Source organism: Suricata suricatta, chromosome 5 (genome assembly GCF_006229205.1).
Source record: "Suricata suricatta isolate VVHF042 chromosome 5, meerkat_22Aug2017_6uvM2_HiC, whole genome shotgun sequence".
Lineage (NCBI taxonomy): Eukaryota > Metazoa > Chordata > Mammalia > Carnivora > Herpestidae > Suricata > Suricata suricatta.
Window position 1 is genome coordinate 26,319,469 of NC_043704.1, and position 20,094 is coordinate 26,339,562.

Sequence of the window (20,094 nt, forward strand, 5' to 3'; positions counted from 1 at the left end):
GTTGTATCATGTGAATTTTTAATTTATTACATTTAAAATTGTTGAAATTTTCATAAATATCTTGGATTTTTATATAGTTCATAGCCAAAGTAAATTTAAAAAGAAATTATTTATGAAAAATCTAATAAATGTTGTTTTGTTATCCTCATCAATAATCTACCAAAAGTTGTTTATGAAGCTGCTATACATCTTGTAGGAACAAGACAACATAGAAATGAAGAAATACTAGAATAAACAACTTAGTGGGTAGAAAAGCATATACCTCTTATACTTATCTAAATAGAATTTTAAATAAAAACAAATTAACTAGATGGGAGTTTTTTATAAGGAATCCTTTGGTTTTCTTTATATTGTACATTGTTGTCATTATATTTTTAAAACTATTAAATATTTTAAAGGGTGAAGAAAACAGCTAGGTTTTATGTTTTGTGTGAAAAGTACTTTATATTTAAATAGAACTTGGTTTTCAGTAGATATTATTATGTGCAAGATTATTTTGACATCTTCCATACATTTCAGGGCAAAACCACTAATTCTAAGTTTGGCATAATCTGGTGTGCAATGTTATCTTAGTTGTCTTAAATATGTTATCCTATATCTGTGATGAATAGATATCTTTCTTAAATTAGTAAAACAAAGCAAACTTTTTGCACAAGTATATTTTATATATAGTATAAACAGATTCTGGAAATTCATCAAATGTATCACAATCAAATAATGATAGAGATATCTGGCATAAGGTAGGATAAAATGGGAACTCTAAAAGATCTGATGTCCTTTGAAAGATATTCAAACTGCACTCACTGTTTTGTAATCTATTTATATTATAATCCCAAACTTCAAATCAACTTTGTTTTATTGCAGCATCTTTGGAGAATTTCTCTACAGTAAGTCCTACCACAACTTCAGGTCAGTACTGATGGCAGTTTTTTAAAAATATAACTTGGGGGTGTCTGGCTGGCTCAGTAGGTTAAGCATTGGACTTCCACTCAGGTCATGATCTTGCAGTCCGTGAGTTTGAGCCCCTCATTGGCTCTGTGCTGACAGTATGGAGCCTGCTTGGGATTTTCTCTTTCTCTGCCCCTTTGATGCTTTCTCTCAAAAATAAACTTTATATATATATATGTGTATATATACTTTCTCTCAAAAATAAACTTTATATATATGTGTATATATATATATATATATATATATATATATATATATATATACACATAACTTGGTCATTATCAAGCTCCATGACATTAGAAAAGGATATTTTTTCATAGCCCTTTCTGAGACATTTATTCTTCATATTAAAATGTAAAATGTGTACATTTAGTTAAGAACAATGTAGTTCATAGGAGTGCAGAGTACATAATGCCTAGTTACACATACCAAGGACATGCATTTTTAATTTTAATGTTCCTTTCATATTTTAAACTATTTATATATGGTGTATGTGTGAATGTATGTGTGTGTGTGTGTGTGTGTGTGTGTGTGTGTGTGTGTGTGTACTGGTGTATGTGTACTGGTATGTATGTGTGTAGCATCCTAAAATGTGGCTCTAATCTTGCAGGCTTGGAGATGAATCCATAACATTTGTAAGATCACTAGGAATAAAGAAAAAAAACATTTAAAAGAGAATCAGAATATATTACATTCTTGAGAAAGAAAAATCCAAAACTTAATGTTAACTTTGCTCTGTTCCAGGGTGTCTGTACTCCATCTTTCTAGCTATAATGGGTTATTACTGTTCATCAAATTCAGAACTCCACTTTGTCTCACCAAGATCACACCATTATCAAAAGAGTTTGCTTTGGGAAATTGTCAATAATTCTAAAATTAACCTAGATTATCTTAAATGTAAAATTATTATGTTGTAGAAAAATAATTTAAATTGAAGTCAGAAGATTTAAGCATCAATTCTGGCCCACCAATTACCAAAACCACTAGACACATCTCTTACCCCTCTGAAAATCTACTGCCTATAAATTGCAAATAATAAAATTGTTCTGAATATTTCAAAGTCATCCCAAATATAAAACTTATATGTAAATGATTTTTAAATTATAAATTGTTATAGAAACTATAAAGATAGTACTTTTGGTATTATCTATTATCATGGCAATTTTTGAAAGCGCTACAACTTTTAAAAGTGTCTTCTTGGGCCAGATACTATATTTTACCACCACTGTCTCATTTATTCCTCAGAGTGATCCTTTAGAGAAGTAATATTTTTCCACTTAAAAAGAAATAAGTAATAAGCAGTGTTCCCAGAGTCAACCAGCTATTAAGTGTCAAACTGAGGAATTAAAAGCAATTCCTTTGGACTCCAAAGCCACAGTCTAAGCATATCTTGAGCTTCTGTTTCATGTAACATCAGATTAACCTAGAAAATTTAAGTCTAATATCATTAAGATATTAATGATTCCTTGTGTTTGGTTATTAGTCATGAATAGCATCTTCTCTACTTAGAAAGTCAAAGATGCCTTAAGAAACTTCTGCTCTACAGTTCTAAAAACCAATAAACATAAAAGATTTATTCTTGAATCCAGATACGAAAGACATTTTCTTAAGCTAATAGATAATCATAATTCACAGTTCCTTTAAAAATACTCAGATTAACTATTAAACACAGAGAATACACAATAAATTCCTAATAATCAGTTTTAAAAGGTAATAATTATCTTAATGCCATTTCTTTTTACAGGCAAGCTAACAATCAGCAGTTCTCTGACAACTACAGGTCAGTTTAAGTAATTTTATCTACACTTTTTAAAAAGTTTTCACTTATGTTTTATTTTAGGCTCTTGAGAATTCTCTGCTAACATGGAAATTAATGTTACTCTTATTTTATGAATAAGAGAATTGGAGTAAAAAGTGTGTAGCTAAGATTTTACCAAAAGTGAGCAATGACTTAAGGCTAATGCCTGGATAATCTGACCTCACTCCAGTCCTCTATTAGACTGCTGGTTATTATCTGATACTAAGATACCACCAAGAGAATCAAAATGTTTGCCAGGGGGATGTAAGCATCATCAGATGTGAGGGATTTTTCTTCGATTATTCTGTCTGCTTACAAAGTAGAAATGCTTGCTCTCTCAACACAATACGAATTGCCAAACCAGCACCAAGATAACCTTAGGTTCATTCATTCAACAAGTTTTCATTAAATGACTGCCTTATGCTAACTCCCAGTATTTACCTTTCATGTGCCCATTTTTTTTGTATTCCTAGTAATTGTCTACTCTATTTGTCAACTAAAGTGCCTTCACAGGTCCTAACTTAATCTTCATGTTGAATGGCCTGGGTGTCTCCTTCATCTCTTTAGATAAACTCCAAAAAGGCAATATGTATAGATCTTCAGCTCCTAAAATAATACTGCCATTTTTGTCATTAGAATTCATATCAAATGTTATATACATACAAAGAAAGAATATCTGTAAAACTATAAATGCCCTTTTGAGTGAGACTTATTAATTCTTGAATAAAATGGTTGACATGATGCTTGAAAGACAAAGCAATACATGAATCATTAATCAAAATTCTTTATGAACCAAACCATCACACCTCAAAATCCAGAGAGATTGCTTACAGTGTGAAAAAGCCTCCTAGAGTTGTACTTAGGTGTGAACCCATACAGCAATACTGTATACAGCATACTAAATATATAAAGCTGTTCTTTATCCCACAGTCTCTTTTCCGATGTGGAAAACTATTTACAGCATTTAAAACCACCTTTCAACACGCTTTCAAAAAATGCTTTTAGGACTGATAATGGCTAATTCTTTTAGCCCAAAAATAAGCTGAAAAATTAAATTTGATATATTTTGAGAAATATCTTTCTAAAACTTTGAAAGTCAGCAACAAATATCCAAATTAGTGCCAGTTTTCTATTTGGTTTACTGAGTAATTCCTATAAACCATAGTATGAGGACATCTTAGGTGTTTACAATGTCTTAAGAGAAATATGTGGGGAAAAAAAATCAGTATTAGAGCAAGAAAGCCTTAGACTTCATATAAGTGTTTCTCCCCTACGATCTTGAGGACAAACTTGTCAAAAGTACAAGAAGTAGTTGAACTTCATGATCAGTTTTCTCTGTCCAGAGGAAATGGTGAGTGGGGGACAAAGATCATGGGAGTGGTATTTCCCCCATATTCTTTTTTTCCTGGGAAGTGAAGCAAAACTCTCCTTTCCTACATGTAAGGTACAGGGATGGGATCAGTATCATTTAATCCTATCTTTCATACTTTCGGCATTTGATATTTAAAATGGAGACCAAAAAACAATATATGATCCTTGAAAAGGCATAGTCAAGTCCATCATTAACTAATTGCACCAATTACTCTATATATGGTGATTGGCAAGCTACCTAGTTTTTTTTTTAATTTTAGACTAACATACATATCTTAGAGAGCAATCATGAGAATTAAAACAGAGATAATACAGATACCACTGCACTGTCTCAATTCATGACTGATGCAAAGTTAGATTCTTTCTCCCTTTCCCCATTTGAGTTAAACAGGAAAAAAAACGGTTGAATATATTTTTAGAAATATTTCAAAAACTAAGGTTAAAACAAGATCATTGCACCTGGTAATGCTCATTTAATCTGATCATTTATTTGGCCAAAAGAACTCCATTTCCAAAGCTTTCTTGTTATTGAAAACTGTGTCAAATAACTTTACTCAAAGAATCATACTAAGATAAGGAAGTGGCAACATCTTATATTCCCTCTTTTACTGGATCCATGAGTCCCCAGTCATACTCCCTATTTGTTCCTCTCATACAGCGAGATGCTATCAATTTATAGAGGGGAATGAGGCAATTAAACTTGAAAACCGCAGTTTCCAAGCAGTAATTTATTATGAATACGCCTTTCAGGGATGTTAAGTTTATTCTCATCTTTATGTGCCCGGAAGACAGAGTTTGAGAAAAACCAACAAATGCATGCATCATATACCTGGCATTAGTACTATTATAAATTCTGCCAAAGAGAATTTTTGTATGATAGCGGGTACAAGGTCCATGAGGATTATGTCTTATTGTTCAACTGCCTTTGTTGTCTATTACTGTAAAGTTTTATTAACCCATTTGGAACACTGGAGGAGGGAGATGGGGACCAGGATTGAATTTCACTGATTGATTTCTTGGCTGCTACAGCCGAGAAGGGCTATTCTGGGCAATTGTTCAAATGCTTGAAGGATTTCTAGAATATAGCTAGTTCTAGTCTTTTATTGCTTACTACGTAGGCAATGATTGCAAAAAAAAAAAAAAGTTTCACTATTGTGGACTTTCTCAGTTTCATACAAAATGCAACCTTGTTCCAATACTACTATGTGCAGGGGCTTGGGGACTGAAGAAAAAGAATTGGATGATTTAGTGAAGAACATAAAATTGGGTCAGGAGAAGCTAAGGTAGAATTACGCTCTTCAGTTGAATTGCCCAAGGACTCAAACAAAGGGACTTCATCCAACACCAAATGTATTGTAACTTTAAGTATTTTTCTTTCTCTGCATTGAGAGAACAGCATGTATATTGCTAAGCATACTCCTCTAACCTGAAGCATCCCTATGCACATGATACCAGAACTGTTAAAGTATTTTTCCAGTGTAATTTCATTTGGATAGGCCAGGCATGGCCAACAATTTCATATAACTATGAAATTAGTTATATCAAAGTTAACAAGAATTTCTGTAAGGTGATACCTATTTTTCCAATACAGTGTAGAGAAACAAACTTAGTCTCTAAATGTGGGCATACATGGATTCAGACTCCACATTCATGGCTAAGTATGCCATAAGGACCTTGGACTGAACTTATCTCAAACAGCTTTGTCCACCAAGCATTATTATCTCCATTTAAATAATAGAAAAAATAAAAATCTAATACTTTCAAAACATAATTGGCAAATTATTATATTGTAGGTAACACTCTTATGTAACAATTATATTTATATCTTCTATATCAGTTTCAGTATAAAGAACTTCTCTTTCTTCATGGACCAAGGCACCTGAAAGGTGCTTGTGAAACAGAGTCTGGAAAAATAGAGTACAACCCAAACTAGAATACCTAATATTTCCACCTTCAAATTAGTCATTTTTAATCCCCTCAGGGGTTCCTCTTATAGTTACTATGGTGACTAATGACCATGAATAACTTAATGGGCCACTCCAAAAGTATAGTCTTTTATACCTACCCAGTCAGGAGCACTACTAGTCATTAAAAATCATCTATTCTTCTTGTAAAATAGCAATTGTACTCTCCTCTACATGTGCAAAGTTCCTACCCCTATCCACTAGTATCCACTAGTAAGAGTTCCTCAGAGTTCCAATCCTTATCCACTTTCACCAGGACCATAAACACAGCTTCTTAGTTGGCCTCCTTACTCTACATGACTTTCCACTTGGTCCCAGCGTTGCCTTAATGAAACATGGACTGACTATACCACACATATATAAAAACTTGCAGAAAAAAGTATTTTTGACATTTTTATAAAAATTAAAGAAGAGTCTTTTAGACTGGACATCAAACTCCCTTCCTGTCATGGCCTTCACAAACATCGAGATAAGTTTAGACTTATCTGTGTTCCATGTATTGATGTGCTTTGTCACATCACCATCTATGCATTCCATATACCCCTCTTCCTGGTACATTTCTAAGCATCCTTGAAAACCTAGTTTATATGAAGATGTTTTCAGTTTCTGACCCAAAAGGAAACTTATTGCCCAATCATTGGTGCATCCATCGCATTTTTTATACCTCTTTTTAAAAAATATAGTTAATGAATGAGTCTTTCACTAAAGTCCAACCTTCATGAGAAGGAAGGCTCTGCCTTACTCATCCTTTTACCTCCATTCCTTAAAAACTTTTGACCTAAATAAATAGGCAATAAATACGTATGTAGTGAATAAAGTATTATTAATAAGATCAAAATATCCCAATTGGTATCACTTGCAAGTGTGGCTTTGAAGTTCAATCTATAGAGTTCAGTAAGCCACAGACATGTGAATCGTCATGAAGTGACGTTCCCATGAGAAGCACTAGGACAGGCAAAATTATACATCTTCCTAGCTATATTCCTAATCTGTTCCTTTAAATATTGAATACTTAGAATTCTATTTACTACTGTTAAAATGAGATATAGATTTTCTAGAATAATGCTTTTTTTTGTTATTTATTTAGCAAGCATTTATGGAATACTACCAACACTATGTATTTCTTAGATTAGGGATTCAATGATTAAGGACTCTTGATAAGTATCTCATATATATATATATCAACAGTTGTAATATGCTTTTGGGCTAATTCAGTGCCACTTTTACCATTTTTTTATTCCTTAAATGGGGATGGTCTGTTCTTTAGAATGGCTGTGATCATTATCATCTTCTGTTTTAGATGTTAGGCAATCCATGAATTTCCCACTGATTTATATTCATTTTAATTACAAAAGTCTAATTCAGTTGAATATATCCCCAGAAACCTTGTCCATAAATGTTCCCAGTTAGGTATTACCTTAGTAGATTAGTTGATACATGCATTTTTATTTTCCCAATTAATGTCATGGAATACAAGGAGAAACTTCAGAATCAAATATACTTTTAAACCCAGCAGATGGCAGTGCAGTGCAGAATATCCCATTTTTAAGACTCACCCTTAAAGTTTTCATGTTAATTTCTGGAAGCAAAATGTGTTTCTTGATACATCTCTGCATGCAGGCATATGGAAGAAGAGCAGGTGAAGGAAGAGATGGGCTGAGAGGGGAAAATTGATCAGATTCTGGTCAGGTTATGTCATACAATTCAGGGAAATGTTTGCCTCTTTCCCACTAAAAGTCTCTGACTCAAGAAGCAAAGAAATATTGAATGGAAATAGCGATTGGGTTTCTTCACTGCTCAATGTAGCCATGCACTGGGAATTTTAAGTGTTTTATTCTACTACAAAATGGCCATCGCCAACAAATTTTGCTCTGCAGAATGTTAATGTTCAGCCCCCATGTTTTTGAGTAATAAGTTTATAAGTGAATGAAGTGGTTATTAGATACTGCAGATAATGTGAAAAACATTCCAACAAATTGCCCTGCAGAACACATATAAACAATCGTAGGAGGTGTAATCATTAGGAGCTAAATGCTCAAACTATAGTATTCATTTCTCAAAGGTAAAATCAGCAAATTAAACATTCGTATTTAACATCTATAAAGAAATATATAGCTTCTTCTCTAAATTTAAAATTCTAAACTTTTACAAATGACTAATTAATTAAATGAAATTAATATTTACATTGGAAATCAAAATATATGCTCTGAGTAAAGATCTAAATGACAAAAAAATGCACATATGGTTGGCAATTAAATGTCTCTGCAAGAAACTTACAAATTCTATCTTTTTTTTCTAAAGGAAATGTCTCAATAGATTGCCTGCCTGGTTCAAGACCTTGTGCTGATGCTCTAAAGTGTATAGCAATTTATTTATTTTGTGATGGAGAAATAAACTGTCTGGATGGCTCTGATGAAGACAATGACACTTGTGGTAAGTCATGTCCCCTACATTCTCTCACCCCGCTGCCTTTTCAATCTCCCTCACTGTGTACACACAAACACATATCCCTCGGATACCCAAACTACTGCAGAATGAGATATTCCAATACCCATGGAATTTAATTTAATACAAAATCTAAACTATAATTATATTAATATCTTCCTAAACTACATTATGCAATATTAGACATTAAGTGGAATTCTATTTGATGTCTATGAAAAGAATGCTGTGACTAATGTCTGTCATAAATGAGGGAAGGGAATGTTATTGTCCCTCATCCATTAATAAACTACTCCAAACTATTATGAATTTGGATGCTCTTTCATGCTTTTTCACCATTATACCTTAATGTCGTCTTTTTTCTTTTTCGCAATTTCAATGGCCTCTAACTCAGTAATTGCCACTCCTTGATTTTGATTGTTGCTTTTGACTTTTGACAAGAAGACAAGATGTAACAAAAAATGTACTTAAGTTGTAGTTCTATGAATAATAGAAACCAGTTATGAGTAAGATATTGTCTTATGAATAAAACATCCACATTTTTTAAAATTTTGGCATATGTTTTAAGTATTATTATTATTATACACTTAAGTAGTATTTACTATATGCCAAGCATGACTCTAAATAATTTAAACATATGTACTCTAACATATCTTTTTTATAGTTGCATAGCTTATATATGAAAGATTATCATGTAACTATAAATATAGATTGAGAAGCAAGGTGAAGAATTATATGAATAATTCTAATTTATAACTTTTTCTTAAAGAATTAAACAGAAATCATGTACTGAACATATTGTTGGTGTGGTTTATAATCAGCCTTAAAATTAACCATGAGCACAATTAGTTCCTGAAATGTACAAAGGGTGTAGTCACAACTTTCTACGCTTGCTCTTCTTTTATTTGTTGTACTTTGTGCTTCTTGTATGATATTAATTGAAGATGAATGCTTCAAAAACAACCAAAGCTTAAAAAGTTACCTGTCCACTCGGTACTTACTTTAAAAGACAGGCAGTTGCCCTGTTTTCCAGGACCGACTCAAAAAAAGGCAACTTGACTAAAGAGGCTTCTACTAAGCAATCCCAATTCAAATGTTCTTTGATAAAATTCAAACCTTCAAAGTTTAACTACATACTTTGAAGTGCACTCAGAGCATATTGGAAGAAAGTGCAGGCTACGGAATATTTTTTAATCTATTTTATATAACTAAGTTACTCAAAGAAGAAGAAAGCAACATTCTTTTTTTTTTGCTATGGTTTCCAGGCAGTTTCCAAAACCTTTTCAGGGAGAATATGATACAAGTGTGCCATCATGAGGTAATAAAGATGATGTTCCTTAATATTTCAAAAAGAATCATGAATGCCAAAGTTAAATACACAGCTTTAAGCCTATATAATGATGATCAATAAACTTAAGTGGGGGGAAATATGTAAGATGAATTCAATAATCAGAAAATGTAACACACCTATTGCTATTTGGTCTTTAATGTCGTGGAGTTAATAACGTAATATCGGTGTATTTCCAAAATAACCGCAGAAGTATCATGTAAGTGTGACAATTTGTACTAAAATAAGTTACAAGGTCATGAATTGTTTTTCTGAGTCACTATAAATTGGTGGCATGAGTCTTGGTATTAGAACTGAATTAATTCTTTAAATTCGCCTTAAAGACATATCAGATGCATTTTTAGTTTTCAGTATCATGGGGGGTTTGTGTTAATTGAATCTTAGTATCAACTAACCATCCATGTCACTAACTTTCTTAAGTCTCTAGATCCTCATTTTTCATTTTTATTGGTTCTCTTCATTATTTGATTTTTAAAATTAGCATCATATTTATCTTGGAAAAAATTTAAAGCCTTTGTGGAATAAATGTGGACAAATCAATCAATTAATCTACCTTTTCCCTCTAGGATTCAAGCCTATAAGTTGTTTTGTTTATCATTCATCTTTAATGATGGTGAGCCCAAAAGCCCAGTGTACTTCGCCTCAGCACCAACTTGATCTTCTGATAGCCTCATTTCTATGTGAAAGCTTGTGTCCATCAATCTACATTCCTAAAAAATTAAGTTAGGAGAATTCTCTCTATATGAAATTGACCCTTGTGCACTCTCTGTCTCTTTCTTTCTTTTTTTCTCCAGCTGTGAGCTCTAATTCTAGTATATGTTATTAATAGAGTCACATTAATGTTGACTTCCTCACATAGCTTCCTTTTTTAGTCTTTAGTTATTTAGGTCTTATGCAACTTATAGCTGACTGTAGCTGAACCAAGACTTTTTAAAATTGTTTTTCTCTTCTGATTAGAATGGCATCAGCAGGAAAGTTTGCTTTTTAGCTGACCTATGAGAAGGAAAGATGCTGACTCACAGACTTTAGACCAATGTTCAGACTATTTGAAAGTTGTCAACCGTCTCTATAGATTGTTTGCATGTCTCTGTATATGTGCACAGTAGACCTTGGTGGATGGGCATAGATCACGTTTGTTTTACATATCCTGGAGAATTCAGTGTCCTAAGCAAATGTACAACTAGTAAATATTCAGCCAGCAGAGGGAGCTGTCAGTAGGTTCTGTGAGCGTAATTTTTAGGACTTCCCATTACAGGCAACCTTTCAGAGAGCTCGGTAAATGCCTGATATTATCTGAAGGCTCGTTTATCTCCCATTCAGGATTTTTTTCTCATGCTGCATCTTTAAGCAACGTGCAGTCTAAAAAGTTATAATCCTGAGCGCTCGGTTATTATACTTCTCCATGGCTGGGTTAGATCTATTTTGCTGAAAGGTTATCCCCCTTCATTGTCTTGTATATAATTAGGTTCTCCAAAAACATTAAATGAAAGAATGTATGAGAAAGCCCCTAGAACAAGCCTATATCTTGAAATAATAATATTTTGGCATTCTGAACATTTCTATTATAAGTAGCTCAATACTATCGTGGTTTTTTAAAATTTTTAAATGCTTTTAGGAATATTCTTCTTAAGAAACTATACTCATAGTCATATGCAAGAATTCATCAATGAACCTTTACGCCAGAACTGGATATACAGATTGTCCATTCCCACTGAAACTCCAAAGCTTCTAGAACACTAGAAAAATTGATTATATTTCTTAGGATAGGCTAAGTACTATGATAAACAATCTTTGCCATTTAAGACAATAACAGCTTGTCTATCTCGTTCTGATTTAAGGAAGAGGGCATGGAAGAAGCCCGCTTCTTTATCATTCCCCCTCTGTCTTGTCCTCCCCCTGGATCCTTTGTGACCCACTGAAAGACGAGGAAGACTGTCTCAGAAGATCTTTTTAGGAATCCCATCTGAAAATAAATATAATGACTTCTGCAACAGTTTCATAGCCAGGATGAGTCACATAGCCTGTTATTGGACGTGCGGTGTAGTGATATACCCAGAAGGGACTGAAAAGGGGTGTGGCAAACCTACAATGATCCTGCCACCAGAGACATAACTCAGATTATTGGAAAACTATGAATTTGTTGTACAACACAGAGCCATGGATCCTCCCAAATGTGTAGTGAATGGGTACGCAGAAGTGAAGAATTCCTAAAATGTTTCCAGATTTGCAAGTTGCTTTTATAAATTCTTAAGCCAGTCCTGTTTTGTTCCCTTTTCCCTCTATTATTTTTGCTTCTGTTTGTCATAGAATGCTATTGCAATATGCCCTATTTTAATTTTAAGAACAATGAAAATGATGGGATTTTTAAAAATGTCCCATTCTCCTCTTTTATTTACAGTTCGGCACACACATTCCCTCCCTCCACTTTTAAGTTCAGAAAGCAAATGATAACATCACCATAGTTCTATATATTGAGATATCGGCTGGTATACCCCTCTATGCTCAGGTGTAAGAATGCGTGTCTTTGGGGGCGCCTGGGTGGCTCAGTCGGTTAAGCCTCCGACTTCAGCTCAGGTCAGATCTCACGTTTGTGGGTTCGAGCCCTGCATCAGGCTCTGTGCTGTCCGCTAGCTCAGAACCTGGAGCCTGCTTCCGGTTCTGTGTCTCCTTCTCTCTCTGCCCCTGCCCCTCTCATGCTCTGTCTCTCTCTGTATAAAAAATAAATAAAACATTAAAAAAATTAAAAAAAAAAAAAAGAATGCCTGTCTTTGAATTGTCACTAATAATCTGGGAAAACTTTTGCTAGTCGCTTAACCCCTCTGTGCCTCACTTTTCCCACCCATAACTTTATAAGATTGTTGTGAAGATGACATTCACAACATAGTACATACATAGTACATAGTACATACATAATACCTTTACAATGGTGGCTGGCATATAATAAATATTCCATCAATGCTAGCAGCTATAGTTTAGGACTGGCAAGATTGATTGTTTCACCTCATCAAATATAAACTATTTACAACAACAGTGGACTTGCTTGCACTGCCTGTAATCTTGAAGTCCATATGCTTTTTGACAAAGTGATTGAAGGGCTTCATACATCACCTAAAATATAAGCAGGCACTATTTTTACTTTCATAGGCATTGAAGCTAAGGGATTGATTGCCCCATTTATTTGGCATGGTTTGCAGAGTTGAGGGTAAATAAGCATTTCCTTTTGCAACCAGAAAATTAATTAAATCTGTTTTAAAAAAATCAGATATTTTACTGTTTATCTTCAGATCATACAAATTATCCTTAATCATCCGTCTTTGCTCCAGTAAGTATTACACATAAAGAGATTCAGTTCTCTCTACAAGCCGCAGTACTCTGCATTTCCTTTCCCAGATCTCTGATGGATTTTTCAGTGCTTAATCCTTCTATGTTAGATTATCTTTTCTGTTCTCCGAGTTTGTTGTTTATTTGTTGTTTTGTTTTTTGTCTTCCGCTGGGAGTCAAGTTATCAAGCTATAATCCTATGCAATTAATTCCTAGCTCATTGGGTTGTTTTTAAAAATTTTTTAACATTTATTTAGTTTTGAGAGAGAAAGACACAGAGTGTGAGCGGGGGAGTGTCAGAGAGAGAAGGAGACACAGAATCAGAAGCAGCCTCCAGGCTCTGAACTGTCAGCACAGAGCCCAACACAGAGCTCGAACCCACAAACTGTGAGATCATGACCTGAGCCAAAGTCTGCCGTTTAACTGACTGAGCCACCCGGGTGCCTCCCTAGCGCATTGTTTTTAAACAGACTTTGAGTCTTACAATTTGTCTTATACTCTTACAATCACAAAGTGATTTCTTATGCTTTTTTTAAAATACCAAAAATAACAAAAAGCCAACCAAAAGCAAGAGAATCTTGCCAAGATTTCTATACGCTGTTCAATTTTTCAATTTTTCCTTTGTCCATATAAAATATTTGATATCCTATAAAAGCTTGTATTTTATTACTTGACAGAAATGTTATATAATGTTATGATGGGATTTTCTATCCATTAGCTTATTCTAGCTCTCAGGTTCTAAGAGCAGCAATTTAATTTTGATAAATTTCTTTAATCTCTCTATTCTCCATCAATGCTTCTGGCCTATAAATAATTAACAACCTACCAAGAGAAAAAGGACACATTCTAGGAGTAATTATTTCCAAGTGTAACATTAAGAGTATTAAGTAACTAATTATATAGAAAATAATCTAAGAAAAAATAAAAATTGTGAAAAAAATTGCTTTAATTTTTTTAAGAGTTTTTTTTAACATTTATTTTTGAGAGACGGAGAAAGACAGATCATAAGCAGGGCAGGGGCAGAGAGAGAGAGGGACACACAGAATCGGATGCAGGCTCCAGGCTCTGAGCTGTCAGCACAGAGCCCGACGCGGGGCTCAAACCCATAAACTGTGTGATCATGACCTGAGCCAAAGTCAGATGCTCAACCGACTAAGTCACCCAGGCACCCCAGCTTGAATTTTTTTAACACATAGTATGCATATAGTAACTGTAAGGGGAAAACAAAAGGTAGTAAGGTATGGCTCCTGATTTATGCCTTCAGTAAGATTTTAAGCTAGTTGGAAACGACTCAGATATAAGTTAAAGACAACTAATAACACGTGACATCAAAGAGAAGTATATTAAGTAAATATGCTACAAGAATTAAAAGGGAAAAATGAGTAATCATGAAACAGAAGACATACTCAGGAATATTGAATGAAAATACTGAAATAGCAAATTCATACAAAAAAAGCAAGGAGTTTAAAGATGAGTGGAACAGATCAGATAGATAGAACTCACCACAGGCCACTGGCTGGCACCTAATAAATCCACTTGCCTGGACATATTGTGATCGTCTCAGGAGGACATGGCACATGATGCGCATATTTAAAACTCGCCCTAGCCCCAATTTAATGGCAAAAATTAGACCAAAAAAATAGAAGCTATTTGTCTAAATTAGAAGCTTATAATTTAAATATATTTATTTCCCTAAGAAAATGAAAAAATATTAAAAGTGCAGTTTAGGTATGGGCATTTAGAAGTAAAATACTTTTCTAAAGGAATCGATGGTGACTTATGAGCAAGTATATAAAAATTGACAATAAATTTTAAGCATGAGATCTGATCTACTCCTATTTGATCATTTCAGTCATACAGATTCAGTCATAAGTACAAAGGGTTCGTTAGCCAATCTGAATCCCGTTTCATTTGATAAAACTTTCCAGGACTGTTTCTTGTCTAACAGAATTCCCATTCTTTACCCACAGCCACAGCTTGTGATGGCAGGTTTTTGTTGACTGGATCTTCTGGGTCCTTCCAGGCTGCTCAGTACCCAAAACCTTCTAAATCCAGTGTTGTTTGCCAGTGGATTATACGGTAGTATATCATCTTTTATTTCCTATTGTTAAGTCATAAAATCTTTCCCTGCTACAATAAGTCTTACCACCTATAGTAGTCATTTATATTTTACAATCATTTTCACTGACTATGAAACAGAGCCTTCCCAACTGATAACCTGTCCTCAAAGTTTCTCTCTCATTCTTCACCTTTTAAAAAAAGGTTTTCTTCCCTATGGGTAATACTGCCTAATAAATGGGGCCATTGTAGAACTCTGCAGCAAATTTTTCCCCCTTATGATTGGCACACACAAGGGTTGCCAAAATGAACAGCACACACTTGTATCTGTATATTGCAATATGTAATATTTCCCATTGCTTGCCTCCTGGCCACCAAGAATTCTTTTCTCACTATGCCAGCATCTACAAGAAAATCTCCTCTGATGTGATTTAGTCATGGCAGATTAAGAGCTGAAGACACCCTCTCTACACATCCTGTTTGCTAGATCTTGAATAACACTCAGATCAGTTAGTTAGCATGTCAGATACATGGTATTGACCTCCAAGCTCTTAATTCAACCCATTAATTCAATCCTTATGATGATCCAAAATAATTAAGCTTCTGACCTTAATGTTTATCTAAGCATTTTTCACCCAGGAGTAGTATCGATATTCCTCCCAGATGTTCCAAAATAAAACAGTTTATATTCAAATAAATAAAAGCAATACTGAAATAAACTCATTACAACTTGTGTCCAAGTTCAGTTTAAATAAGTTAACAAGTAATGTAAACTTTAAAAAATCATCTTAAGCCACTGATTTTTTCTCCACAAGCATGAAGAATAAACATTCTATGGAATTCACTTTGATAAATGACATTCTAGTTAGTTCATTTCTCTTAACAGCTGTATAGGATTGTGGTGTCCCAATCCAACCTACTGGATAGTAGTTTTACTTATTGTGATGGCTCACTAGAAAACTAAAAGAGTCAACATTACAGCGGATTAAAGAAGGTTATAAGGTGGTGCCAAACACATTCTTGCCAAACATCTATGATAGAAAATGGCCCTATAAAGATTCACAGTGCTGTTTCCTTGCGTAGACATATTCCAGAGATCAGATGGGATATGAAGGGAAGATTGTTCTAAACACATGTATTTGGCATGATTCAGGGAAAGAACATTCTGTTCTCCTTAAATAATTTCTATTTGGAGCTCAGCCACACTTAAGATATGTTTTCATGCTCTAGACAGCATGTTACCTGTATGCCAAAAACAAGATTTGTATTAAAAATGGCAGCTCACTTGTCAAGTGAAGAATTAACCAATTTGGGGGATATTGTTTCCTACATAATCAGATCACATTTAAAAAGAAGCATTTATAAATGGCTATTAGCATTGCCCATAAGTAAAATGAAAAATATTATTTTCCTTACTCAAAATGCCAGCAGGAAGGTTTAGAAAAATCTTAAATTACTGTCTCTGAAAATGGGAAGAATATGAATCCTAAATTAATTCTTCATGCAATCTTTGAAATTTTATTCACACCAAATAAATATAATTTGATTGTTAAATCCACTGCTTAATAAAACTGGATCAAATTTGTAGGAGAGTTTACAAGAAGAACACAACAAACTTTTGCCATAATAGTAATATCACTTATGTAATAATCACCCTATGTTAATTAAGGATTTGTATGGTTCTATTCTTTTTACTTTCTTTTCCATTACTTAATTTTTAAAACCATTTTTTTAAGAAATCCACCGTTGGTGCAGCAATGATTTCTAAACCCCAAAGAACCTAAAATGTTATCCTAAACACTGTACTTCAAGATGAACTCATGATTTAATTAATCACATAAACAACCTAAGTATTTTTTTTTCCTCTCAAAACTGATTACTACAATGGTGATGCATTGTCCTTGGTAGTTTGTTTTTTTTAATGGTGATCACAGGGGGGTGTAAAGATAATGATGTTTCCTATAAACTTGGAAGACCATTGAATAGTGGAGAAATGTTTAAGATGCAATTAAACTATATTTTGGGCTAGACCAGCCCATCAATGGAATTATATTAAGACTACATTTAGCAGAGAATCATATTAAGAATGTGAGCACTGGAGACAGTCTCTATGAGTTCAGATCTTCCTTCTACAGATTCAAAATGTGTGATCTCTGGCAAATAACTAAATCTCTTTGACCCCAAATTTCTACATCCATAGAATTCAACATCTCTAAATTCAGAGGCCAAAGTCAATATTAAATGTAGTAATGAATGTAAAGGGCTTAGCCTCATATTAAATTATCAAAAAAAGGTAGGTTTTAAAAAGATTAGCTATTGATCCAAAAAAGAATACAAAATGCATACGTTAAATTTAGAAAAATACCCACTCTCTTAAAAAATCAGAAGATAACCATGTCTACATGATAAAAAACAGATATTAAATTTTCCAGTTAGTCTTATATCTACAAATGACCACCTTTTTATTGCAAGTTGGCTTTTCTGAGTCAGAAGGAATATGCACTAATTTCTCTCTGGTACCTTCGACTTTATATGTTAAAAAAAAAAAAGTAAAGGAATCCTGAAAACAAAAGTTCCTAAGGAGCTTCTCTTGTATCCCTTAGTATTATAGCTTAAAAATATCACATGGAGAAAAATTTATCATATTCTTGCCTAAAAACATCAAAAGTTCAATTAAAAAACTAGAAATCACGCTGAAGTCTGTTTCATTTCTTCTTCCCAAGTCTTTTTTTTTTTATGTCTTTATTTTGAGAGACAGAGACAGAGAACGAGCTGGGGAGGGGCAGAGAGAGAGGGAGACAAAGAATCTGAAGCAGGTTCCAGGCTCTGAGCTGTCAGCATAGAGCCTGATGTGGGGCTCAAACCCATGGACTGTGAGATCATGATCTGAGCCAAAGTCAGATGCTTAACCAACTGAGCCCCCCAGGCACCCCATCTCCCCATGTCTTCTTAAGCTTTGATGCCGGAGTGCCGAGGTCTCAGTAGTAGGCTCACTAGCTCACCCCTGAGCTGATCTAACTGAGGCAATATTTGTATAAATGGCTGCCACCATTTGCAAGATCGCATAAGATTTGACAAGATCTTATATGTAAAAAAATCATAGAAATACACACACCTACACACACAAAATCTCTTAGAATTAATAAAAGAAGTCAGCAAAGTTGCAGTACACAAAATTCACATAAAAATTCAGGTGTGTTTTCATACACTAACAATGATTAGTCCAAAAAAGAAATTAAAGAACAAACCCATTTACAATAGCACCAAAAGGAATAAAGTATCTAGGAATAAACTTAACCAAGGAAGTTAGGACTTGTATACTGAAAACTACAAAACATAGTTGAAAGAATTTAAAGAATACATAAATTCTAAATGGGAAGACATTTCATGTTCATGGATTGGAAGACTTAATACTGTTAAAATGTAATAATGCAATAGATTAATGCTCATACTACTGAAAATGATGTACGGATTCAATGCAATCTCTATCAAAATCATAATGGCATATACTGACAAAAATAGAAAAAAAGAACTCTGAAATTCATATTGAATCATAAAAGACCCTAAATAGGCAAAGCAATCTTGAGAAAAAGAACAAAGCTGAAGGCCTCATACTTCCTGGTTTTAAAATACATTACAAAACTATCATAATCAAAACAGCATGGTACTAGCATAAAAACAGGTAGATAGATCATTAGTGCAGAGTAGAGAGCCCAGAAATAAACTCACACACATAGGCTCAAATGATCTTTGTTAAGGGTTCCAGGACTACATAATGGGACTACAACAGTCTCTTCAACAAACAGTGTTGGTAAAACTGGATATTCACATACGGAAAACTAAAATTGGATCCTTATCTTATACCATATAAGAAAATCAACTGAAAATGGATTAAAGGCTTTAATGAGGGACCATAAATCATAAAATTCCTAGAAGAAAACATAGGAATTACATCATGCATACACCAGCCATATACCACACATGAACCATACATACAACACACAAACACATGTAACATTCACACAACACATACACCACGGACAAACACTACAAATATAACACACACACCCCTCACATGTATCACACACAGACACCTTTTGGAATACCACACATACACACATGAGACACACTCATTACACACATACAGACAAACACCATATTCACCCTACACATAAACAGCACATATACAATCAATGCACATACCACAAATCCACCACACCCAAATCAACCAAATATCACACAATCATATCCCACATATAAAAAATACAGGGAGAAATCTTCATAACATTGGTCCTCACAATGATTTCCTTTAGTTGCATAGGCAACTAAAGCAAAAAATAGACAAGTGACATTATGTCACTTTAAAATAATTCTATACAGCAAAGGAAACAATTAATAGTGTAAAAAGGCAACCTATGGAATGGAAGGTAATATTTGCAAGCCATATACTTGATAAAAGGATAATATCCAAAATATATTAGGAACTGTTACAATTACATAGGAAAAAACAAATAATCTAATTAAAAGTGGGCAAGATTCTCAAATAGATACTGCTCTAAAGAAGATATACAAATGGCCAATGAGCATATGAAAAGTTCCTCAACATCAACAATCATCAAGGATATGCAAATTAAAATCACAGTGGCTGTTATTTAAAAACCCAGAACATTATAAATTTGGTGAGGAAGTGGAGGAAGTAGAACATTGTGCACCGTTGATGGAATGTAAAAAAGAATAATTTGGGGGTTCTTCAAAATTTTAAAAATAGGACTACTGTATGACCCAGCAATCTCATTTCTGGATATTCACCCAAAAGAGTTGAAATCAAAAACCTCTAAGAGAGA

The 20,094-nt window shown here is 33.8% G+C and overlaps 1 protein-coding gene across 1 annotated transcript in view; it reads left to right on the top strand.

The window, feature by feature from the left end:
• TMPRSS15 (transmembrane serine protease 15) overlaps positions 1-20,094 on the top strand; it is a 115,404-nt gene that overhangs the window by 17,430 nt on the left and 77,880 nt on the right. The window contains exons 5-7 of the mRNA XM_029938684.1: positions 2,693-2,728; positions 8,383-8,514; positions 15,163-15,271. Coding sequence (XP_029794544.1) covers positions 2,693-2,728; positions 8,383-8,514; positions 15,163-15,271 — 277 coding nt within the window. The remainder of the gene's footprint in view (positions 1-2,692; positions 2,729-8,382; positions 8,515-15,162; positions 15,272-20,094) is intronic.